General features: G+C 41.8%; 1 protein-coding gene across 1 annotated transcript in view; it reads right to left on the bottom strand.

Annotated features, from left to right (window-relative positions):
• Positions 1-543: 543 nt before the first annotated feature.
• LAPTM4B (lysosomal protein transmembrane 4 beta) overlaps positions 544-11,050 on the bottom strand; it is a gene marked incomplete at its 5' end in the record, with an annotated part of 63,289 nt that continues 52,782 nt past the window's right edge. The window contains one exon of the mRNA XM_023538237.1: positions 544-1,158. Coding sequence (XP_023394005.1) covers positions 1,081-1,158 — 78 coding nt within the window. The remainder of the gene's footprint in view (positions 1,159-11,050) is intronic.

Here is an 11,050-nt window from a genome sequence, read left to right as displayed (position 1 = left end):
AGGTAGTCAAGATAAGGGCATTCCACAAGGAAAGACCCCTCCTCATTTTTCTGAAGACTGTTTTACACTCATTTTAAAAGATGAGTACACATACTTGGAAATTCAAAGTAGTAGGATGTTCCTTGCAGGGAAAGAGAAAACCGTTTTTATATTATTAGGTAAATACATATCAGAGGTATCACTTGACAAAGCGAGATGACTGTCCTCCTTGAATCAGGCTAGGGCAGAACATTTAGTGAAAGAGGACTTTTTCCATAACCTGTACCAATCAAACTTTTTCCATAACCTGTACCAATCCCTGGGAGGGCGTGGGAAACCAGGAGAAAGGGAGCACCAGATACCAAGTGCCAAACAAATCAGTTCCACCCCTCTAACACGGGTGAGACACACCACTCAATGACCTCGGCCACAGGTGAGCAAGAGCAGCCATGGCCAGTGACTGTTCTCTCGCTGCCGGGACTGCAGAAATGTCTCGAGTTAGCCCATGGACGAAATTCTTGACCAGCAAATTCAAATTGTTGCTGAATTTAAGTCATAAAGATCTTAAGGAAATTCCCGTTTTATTTATATATATGTATTTACCTAATTAGAGCAATGATCACACAATTAACATTCCTGCCATCGAAAGGGTTTCTTCTACACACTGGAATGGCTTAAGAAAAGTATTGTCTAATTTTGATTTTATTTTACACTTTCGAAAGAGACAGAGGGAACAGAGGGAAAAAAATGTGACTAAGTCCCCAACTTTGGGGTCTAGCAGGTACAACACCAGACCTCTCTGACTCAAGGTTCATCCAGATTGTTGGGAGTTTCAGCGCCCAGAGACGTCCAGGGAGACTCGAAGGCCCGCTGCGTCCCACCCCTACAGAAAGAACTCTATGGTTAATCTATCACAGTGCTCTAGCTAAAGTATATGTTTAAAACTACAGAGGGTTTCAACTTAACATCTACATTTTTAAACTGTAGCATTTCAGCAACAAATAAACTCAGAGAGCTCGTCTCAGGATTGAAATTAAAGGACTATTGCTCTGATATCTGAAAAGTCAAGCTCATGCTCTCAGCTCCTCCCCACTTGTAGGCTCAGGCAGACACATAAGGTGGTGGCGGCTCCTTGGCAGCGCCATTCACAGTGGCATCATCATACGGGGGCAACAGCACCTGAGGAGAATAAGAGAAAACAAGGATTAGCATTGAAAAGTACATGTATGTTCCCCTGAGCTCTAACTTCAATTGAACTTCTGTGCGATCAAACTTTTTCCATAACCTGTACCAATTCCAATTGTCCGGCAAGTGGCTAGACTCTGATGAGAGGCTTTTTGATTCCTTAAGAAAGCAAACAGGAAGAAACTTTGGTCCTTACAGAGTTTCCCAAACCCTGTTCACATGTGCCTGGATGTCATGGTGCCTGGAGGGCCAGAGGGCTGTGTGTCTAGGAGTAGGAAGGAGGTAGCGGTGGTTCTGAAGAGGAAAAAGGCTCCCAGGTGTCATGTACATGTGCACACACAAGGGCAGGCGCCCGAGTGACTGCAGAGTCACTCCTGCGAGATCCAGGTGGGAGAGCGCTACACGCGAGGGCTTTGGTGTCAATGTGGACTCAAAGCCTGGCTCGGCCCACCTTACCAGTGTGGTCTTGGCTAAGTTACTTAACCTCGATTTCCATATCTGTAAAATAGGGATACCTGATAATTAGAGGTCTATAAAGTACCTAACACACTGCTGGATGTACACCTGAAATGGCAGATAGTATCTGTGAATGGTTGCTGAGGAACAAATAGAACCAGTATTAATTGATAACCTCTCTGTTCACATTTCAGTAGAAGTACAATTACTTATAATTGTTTATGAACTGTCGATATGAGAAAACATTGGCCAATTTTGGCTTTCTTAGAATAAAAAACAAAACAGAGAACACCAACTCAATATAATTAGCCTTTAAACAGTCAACTAACATTTGTTATGCACCTACTATGTGACATGCATTGTGGGTACAAGATAATTAAAGTAAAAGACAGTTCTTGCCCTTAGGAATTCATAGATGAGATGAACTAAAACCATATCCACTTCAAGTGCTTTGTAGAAAGAGAAAGAATATTTGCAAATGAACAAAACAAAACCACAGTGTTACTCTTTCTATTATGGACATCACTTAAAGTGGTAAATGTTTATCAATTTCATGAATTTTCATTTATCTATCCTTTAACTCCTAGAGGGACAATACTAAACATTTCTAAGTTTCTGTTCTTTTTGTCATAACCTACTGCCCCAACCAGCCTCCCGTCCCCTCGTCTCCCCTCTAACTGAACACACGCCATTACTCAGCTTTCTCTCCTCCAGTCTGGGAGATCCCTTTGGGCTGAAGTCCAGAGATATAGGGTCCGGCGTCTATTCTATGGCAGGAACTTAGGAGATGGAATAAATGACCGAAGCATCGGTTAGGCTGGCCCTTGGAGAATCTGTACAGTTCATTTGGTTGGGAAATGGAGCCTGGTATGCTAGGCAGAGGGCATGGATACTGCTTATGGTCCAATCTGGAGATGGAAACCACCCAGTAATTTGAACAGAGAAAGTTTGATAACAAATTATTAACAGGGGATTGGAGGAGAACTAGCTAAGTGGGGAAAAAACAGACTCTAATGGATATTAGTGCCGAGTGAGGGTACACAAGGACGACCAACTTGGAAAGGGGCCTCCCTGAGCCTGGGAATCGAACATCACTGGAGGGGCTGGGGTTGGTAGAAAAGTTTTCTGGGTTGAACCAGGCCAGAGCTGGTTCACAAGCAGCAGGCTGAGGCTGGCATGTAAAGAACTGCCTGCCGGGATGCTGGGAAGCTGCTGCAAGGTGCTGTCCACCTTCTAGAAGCCGTTCACGGGGAGGTGCCACGTGCCCTGGAAACTAAGAGGGTGTATGTGCTGGGAGGGCTGTCAACAGGCGTCGCTGCTGCTGTCCCCCATTTGCCCCAGGGGGCGCTGCCAAGAGGATCCAAATACTCTGCAGGTGCACAGAGGAACCAGGAAAAGAAAGCCTCTCCCCTCCTCCAGTGACTTCCACTGACAAGGCATCATGGGGTGGCTGCAGAGGGGAAATATTTACGAGGCCCAGCTCCAATTAGGTTGAGAAGGACTTTGGAGCTGCAAAGTGGTAAGTGGATAATTGTCACAGCACCACATGAGCTATGTTGACAGGCCTGAGAATTGGTCTTGTCTGCTTCACAGCCTCTGTTCCCAAAAGAAATGGTGACATTGTGCCTGTGGCCTAAGTACTTCACACTTCAAGCATTACCCAAGGTCCAGAGTCGTGGCGAATGTTCAGCTGCTGCCCTGCCCAAAGGGAAAGCAGCACCCACGATAACTCGGTACAGGCCCTGTCTGAGGTGAGGCAACGTTTCTACAGTTCTTCCCATGAAAGGAAGCCATCGCACTGAGTATGGCAGGGCACTCGGCAATGGCGACCCAAACCTGAACATACCTCACCGCCTATAAAGGAACTGACAGTCTAACTGGGGGCAGAGATTGGTGAAACAGGCAAACTGAGCATGACCAATGTGTGGGTGTGGACAAGATGTTCAAGAAGAACAGATAGGGACCACTAATTTAGGTGGGAGGGGAAGGAAGCCCGCTCAGGAGGATAAGTAGGATCAGGCATAGAGTGAAGAGGAAGATGCTGCAGGTCGAGAAGAAAGAGCACAGGTAAGGGAGGGAAGCTTGAAAACAGAGCACCCTCTGGGAACCCGAGGATCTGCAGCGGCGAACACTGCTGCGGAGATGAAGTTGGAAAGACAGGCAAGAGTCGGAGCTTGGAGAGTTCGCGCATCACCTGAAGGGGCTGCATGCAGTATCTAGCAGCGGCGTCTCCACCAGGCATCCTAAAAGTCTCAGCTTGAGCTTAGGAAAAATATGCATTCTCTACAACAAAGCCACAGATCTCTCTGCAGTGGCATGTTTCATTTTAAAATTGAGTCTCCAGCACGCATGTGTGTGCACGCATTAGATACGGTAACTTATTATAACCAGGGAAAACAGCTGTCATCAGCATTAGAATATTAAATTCTGCATGAATGAGCTTCAGTGTTAGGTTCCACAACCTCGTTAAACAATCAACTGATTCATATCTATCATTGGAGAATTATCCTAAAACATAGTGGAGCTACTTAAAAGTAAAATTGGCCATCATATCCAACTTTTTTTTTTAACTGAGCAAAATGTATTACTCAAACCCTCCAATGTGTTCATAGATTAAACACAAAATTTTCTTGGGGGGAAAAAAAAAAGTGCCAGAAATTTGCCTTTTGTTTGTCAAAAATTTACTTTCACATTAAGTTTGGCAGTTTGTCATTACTTCTTGCTATTTATTTTCAAACTTCTTTTAAAGTTTCATTTCACATCAGTATTTTAACATCCTAATGGCTTTTCCACTCAAATATTCTACTGCCTTGGGCCCTATATCCAAAGTCAAGATGCCTGGTGAAGAGTTTCTCCTTTCATAAGGTTTCTGACACTTTCACTTGTCCTCACATCCCAAGTACCACATACTAAATGCCGACTGTAAAATATTCACACGGCTCGTTCCTCATGCTACTGGGCTACTTTCAAAGAAAAGCTCTCCAAATGAAATTGGTTTAAAATTCTGAAGGGACAGCATCATCTTTTTATTTTTAACCTAAATGATGTTAATATTATTGATGATTTTAAGGAAGGGTGAAGTAAAGACTGCTATATTGTTTCTATTATAGTCTAGCTGAATAATATTGGCTGAAAACACTTGCTATTGTCCTAAGATCGACAAAGTATATTAGGGAATCTGAGAAAACAACTATCAGGTCATTTAAGTTAGAAAATGCCAATTCAAATGCCATACATTGGTAAAAACTCAATTATCTTGACATTTTTTAGAAGATGACATTTAGTTAAATCCAGTCTTTCATTTTTTAATAATTTAATTATTCACAATGAATAAATGGAAAATAATCTCTGAGGACTAAGAATATAGGTCATATGCTACTTCAATCTGCCATTGCCTGGTGAACAGCAGCTACTCAATGAGTAGATAAACACAGAAGCATCACAATCACAAATCACAGACTATACTTCAACAATATTCAATACAATCAAATTCTAAGTATAGTCCCTGGAAGTTTGTTTTCACGGGATCTCAATTACAGAGTGACCATATGATGGTACATTCTCTTCCACACAGTTGGAAAAGCCCCTCTTGCCAATGACCCCAGAAGGCACCTGTTCATTAGGAAGATTAGCATCTCTCTATAGTGCCTCTTTAATTGGGAGTTGCCATGTAGGTGATAGCACGCTGGTAGGAAAGCAGCTCCTCATTCACTTCAATTCAACTCAACAAATATTCAGAGTGCTGCCAGGAGAAACTTATCCTTCTTAGCTACATCGATATATAGAACAGTTGGAGAGGAAAATAAATGAACAAAGGTAGCAAAATGTAACATCTTGGAATAGAAGTGATTCCAAATGGCCAAAAATTCACGTCATTAAAATTTTGGAAACTGATTCATTCTATCAAATATTAAGAAACACTCAACAAGAATTATTTATTGTTAAAAATAGGAAATGTTGGAAGCAATCGAAGTGTCCTACGATAGATGATTGGATAAAGAAGCTGTGGTACATATATACAATGGAATATTACTCAGCCATAAGAAGAGATGAAATACTGCCATTTGCGACAACATGGATGGACCTCGAGATAATCATGCTAAGTGAAATAAGCCAGACTAAAAAAGTTGAAAAATCACATGATATCACTTATATGTGGGATATAAACCTAAAATTAACAAATGAACAGGACAAACAGAGACTCATGGACATGGACAACAGACTAGTGGTTCCCAGAAGGTAGGGGGAAGCAGGGAAGGAGGAGGTAGACAGGGTCAAGGTGGTCAAATATGTGGTGACAGAAAGAAATCTAACTATGGCAGGCGAACATAGAGTGTAAATATATATATGCCTTACTGTTAAAGCGTACAGCTGAAACTTATTGAATTTTGTTAACCAATGTCATCATTAAAATTAATTAATTTAAAAAAATAGGAAATGTTTGGGTACTATGGTTAGAGTTGGACTTTTACTGTAATATTAGAGTTAATCTGTTAAAGGCTTATTCGGAATTCTACAGTTGCTAGGCTTACATTTCTGAAAGTAGTATATAAAAGTTACATAAACATCTTCAGACATTCAAAAAATTACATGCGAATTAGTTTGTACATTTAATTTCCTAGGGAGAGTGTTCAGAGCTTTCATCAAATTCTCAAAGAACCACACATGGAGATTTTGGGGTCCGGGATGGGGTGGGGTGGGAGTATAAGGCACGAGGTAAACTGCACCAGAAATCTTGTTTGCTGGCTCCCACCTCCTAGTAAAGGTGTGGTAAGTTAAAATGAAATCAAGGCCCAGGATGACAGCTGTGTGGCAGGCATCTCATCTGCCCTGGGCCCCAGGAAAGAAAGAAAATGCATAGATTATCTTATAGAATCAAACATTTGGAAAATAATATTAATAGTTGATTGACAGATCTGATAGCTACACAGAAAGGATTGGGGCTATGTAAAAGGTAAAAATACTTGGCAGCTGAAAAAAGCAAAGCAAATGTTTGCTAGGGGAAAACAAAAATTGTACAAAAAGAGAATGTAAACCGCAGAGCTTTGCACTGAACATCTGCACAGTCAAAGTAAATGCTAATTGATAATGGGACCAAAAAATCTGATTGTGACTACATTAAGAGGATGAAGGTAGCAAAGAATATAAGGAGATTAAGAGCTCAAATCCTATTCAACGAGAAGTCAAAAGGTATCTCAAACAAATAATAAAAAATTAGCAACGTAGGTATATTATTTTAAAGGGGGGAGGTAAATACTAGAGGAGACAAGTAGAAGAGTTGACTATTTATATTGGAGTGAAAAGTGGAGGATGGGCAAGAAAATGGCAGAGGACAATCAAGAAATCTCTCGATAGCATGATTTTTAGCTATATTCATGTAATCCTGTGTTAAAAATGAAAGTAACATTTTAAAAATAAAAGAATAACCACGATGGTCTCGAAGGAAAGAGGAGGTCTGTCATCAAGGAGTAACTTTCAAGCTAAGAGCCACCTCGTTCCATTTGCCTTCTGAGCTGGCAGGCGAGTAGTGGATCTGATGTGAGGTTCTGCAGGGGCCTGGAAAACGAGCCCAACTTGCCAAAGATGTGGCTCTCAAAGCAAGGAAGGGTGGCGGGCACTGGACATGTGCGGTACAGACACTGAGCAAAGCAATGGGGAGCACTGTGCCATCTGAAGTCATTACCTAGGGAGTGAAATACATTTTCACGGAGAAGTTGGTCAGACCGGCCAGCCCCATCACCTGCCTGAGACTCTCCTCCAGCCCTGGGAGACCCAATCTCCACATTAAAACATAATCTGGAGTACCCCAAACACCAATGACAGCTAGAGAACTATGAGGCCATGAGGCACCCCCAAAGAAACAAAATGTATGTCCTTATTTAATACCACATTCTTCATGCCACTCATGCCCGGGTCAACCACAGCCCAATATCTAACTCTATCCTACCTAACTCATTTCCATGACTCCCTAGCACAGCATTCTCATTACAAATCTAACCTCTTTTTCTTATGATTTTTCTCTCTTGAAATGTTTTTCTTCCTTATGTTACTCCATACAAAGCCCAAACCACCCACTGCTCAAGTTAAATTCACTTCTGACATGGAAATCTGAGATATTCCAGCCTTGATGACTCCCTTCTCCTCTTAATTATACTGTACAACTGCAGTACAATAAAGTTCTTGAAATAAAAACATTGCAATGCATTTCCATATTCATTATACATAATATAAAGTCATAACACTGGAAATGGCAGTAATTATAGCACAGCTTTCTGAACTCAGACACAAAATTACTCTCCTGAAGCACTTATGCAATTTATCCATTATTATTATGTGCTATCCTGTACTAATAACTGTCTTGTATACATTTACCTTTCTCCTCTCCAAAAAGTGTCTAAAAGGCAAGATTCTTATACTTCTGTACTCCTTCCTCAGCACTGGTTCTTAGACAGAGGGGTGTTCAAATTTGAGTTCTAGCGCTCAGTAGCTTGTAAGGCCAAGGTCAAATTCTAGAGGGACTATGGTGGTGGAGAGTCAAACACGGACTCTGAAATTAGACCTGTGTTCAAGTTCTAACTCTATGATTTATGATCCTTGGGGTCCTGAATAAGTTACTAAATCTATCTGAACTTCAGTTCTATAACTATAAAATGGAGACCATGATAGATACCCCTCAAAAACCTTTTCTCAGCTCTGGTCGTTGCAAAAAGTGTTAAGGGGCCAAGACTGTGCTCTGAGCCACACCTGCTGAAGCAGATGCTGGATAAATGCCTATAAGGAAAGTTCACTGAACTAACAATCTACTTGACATGAACCCTCTCTCAAGAATTTTGAAAATATTTTTGTTCTTACTATGGAATGATACGCCCTAAGCCCCTGCTGGGGAACCTGAAAAAAACTCCTTTGGAAACGCCAGTTGTGACTCCTTTTACCTCAAAAGCTGAGCAACGCATTCATCTCCCCCTATGATAGGAGTTCCCATCCCTACGCCCTACTTCCTCCTTTACAAATTTCTAAACAAAAGCAACCGAATGACGAGAAAAGAGACAAAATGGACACCATGTTTACTGTGGGCCGTGCGCCTGCTAGAGGTATGTGCATACAGTTATAACTCAAAAATCCAAAGGAAGGTTTGGTTGAAACACCATCTCTTTGTTCATTCGCTCCTTCCCCAAGCACACCTGAGCACCTACCTAGCAGAGGCCAGTTGTGGTGCCAGGTGCTGGGGAGGCAGGCACAAAGACAACCAGCTGAAATCTGGAGCAGGATGCTCTGTGTGAACCAAGCAGTGCTCCTCACAGGAGAGGGGAAGCACACGCAAACTGCATGCCATGAGCGACCAAGGCACTCGTGAGAGATGCAGGCAGTTCGCTGTAGTTGAAGAGCTGGGTGCGTGAGGTGGGATTACAGACGAGCTTGGAACAAGAGGCACGATCCCTACCGGCCTCGAAAGCAATGACAGCAAATTGGAACCTTCTACAGAAACAGTGGTCCTTACCATTTTGGGGAAAATGGGGAGTTTTGGTAATGTTCACATGTAAGAGACTCTCATGGGCATACACAGGTTTGTTTTACAAGATCAATTGCCCCTCCTCCAAATATGGAAAAATAAAGAAAATACCACTCACTATAAATGGAGACTTTTTTTTCTAGACTCCTTTGAGGGGGGTGGAACGGACAGGAAGCAAGGGGCATGGTAGTATTCATGAAAGCACAACAGCTCATAAGAGCAGCAGCTGTTGACAACACATCAGTAACAGTCCCTCAAAGCTGCTTCGCAAATAAGACGGACTTGGCAGGATGAAGTTATAACTCCACTCCCCCATCTCGCTTCAAGAAAATATTAGAATACAAGAAGCTGAGACAGATGTTATTGGAGGGATAATCCTGAATCTGTTCTTCTTGATTAAAAGAAAAAAAAAATCAAATCACTGGCAAACTTAGATTTTAAATATTATCCAAGTCACAAATGGCTGTCACATAGCAAAGTGGCATGACATCACAGTTGAGAAATGCTGCAGTAATATACAGCAGAACTCTTGAAGACTTTTACATACAGGAATGACAAAATCAGATTTATGTTTTAGATCAATCTGGTAGCAACAGAGAGTAAAAACTGAAGAGAAAGCAGTTTAAGACTAGAGGCTAAAGGACTAATTGTAACCAGTCTAAAGATGACTCCTAAGTTACTAGCTGAGGTGACAAAGGGGACATTTCTACCATTCACTAGGATCTGGGAAAAGAAGCAGATATGGAAGACACGGAGGGAGCTCTGCGGAGCGATCCCTCTTCGGAGATGACCGCTGGATGGCTGGGGATGTGGGCACGCAGCTGATCTGGTTCACATACGCGAAGCTACTTCCTTCGACTGAGATGAAAAAGTAAGCAAGACAAATGACTTATTAAACGCCGTTCATTACTTTCACCAACAAATGTTGATTGTACTGTGTGCCAGGCACTGAGGGTACCGCACTAACTGAAACATGTAAGGTCTGAGTCAGCACACAGCTTATAAGCTAATGCAGGGGTCTGATAAAGAGAATTTATCTTCTGCTGGGAAGCCTAGAGCTCATCCACCAGTGTCCGTTCACAACAGCGTGCCAAACAAACACGGTACTTTTCTATGCCACCAAGCCGAGAAGACGGGTGCGCTGGGGCAGCGGCTGAGAGCATGGGCTGTGGAGTTGACCGCCTGGCCCGCCACTTCCCAACTCTGGGCCTTGGGCCCGTTACTTACCTCTTTAAGCCTCACTCTTCTCCCTCTGTAAATGAGGAAGATGACGGTCTCTGCCTCACAAGGTTGGTGAAATAAATAAGCCCAAGTAACTGCTTATTAGCATTGCATATGAAATGTACTAATTAATGCTCAACAAATCTTAATTTTAATCCACATATTTATGAAAAGCTTATAGTCTTGGACATAATGCAAAATAAGACAACTGAGTGTTAAAATAACCCAGAAATAAGGCAAAGTGGATACTAACTGGGTTACAAAGTTTTTATTTCTATATATGTTGAATAGATAGATTGATATAGAGAGAAAGGCAAAGCGGGAGGGAAGGGTGAGAGAGGAAGATGTATTTTTTTTCCCCTGATAGTAAAGTAAAATACAAATTTAATAAAAGAATATTTGCATAATAGACAGTGGGTACCACTGCATGTAATAGCTTTAGCTACTGTTTTTCAAGACTTTAGCAACTGTTGCAAATTATTATTTTATTAGATTTCTACTATAGTTTGTTCAATATATGCTTGATCAAGATCTGTAGGCAAAATAAGAGATATGGGAGAATTCAAACTTTCTCAGGAAAAAGATATCCTTAAAAAGAGCCAAAATATCAGGTGCTGCTATTAGCCAATGTACCTGCGGAAGAGGAAAACTCAACTGTGAGGTCTGTCTAGGCCCAAAGCCAGGGCTGTGAAATTCCCC

Source organism: Pteropus vampyrus, unplaced genomic scaffold, assembly GCF_000151845.1.
Source record: "Pteropus vampyrus isolate Shadow unplaced genomic scaffold, Pvam_2.0 Scaffold215, whole genome shotgun sequence".
Lineage (NCBI taxonomy): Eukaryota > Metazoa > Chordata > Mammalia > Chiroptera > Pteropodidae > Pteropus > Pteropus vampyrus.
This window is presented reverse-complemented; position numbering and strand designations above follow the sequence as displayed.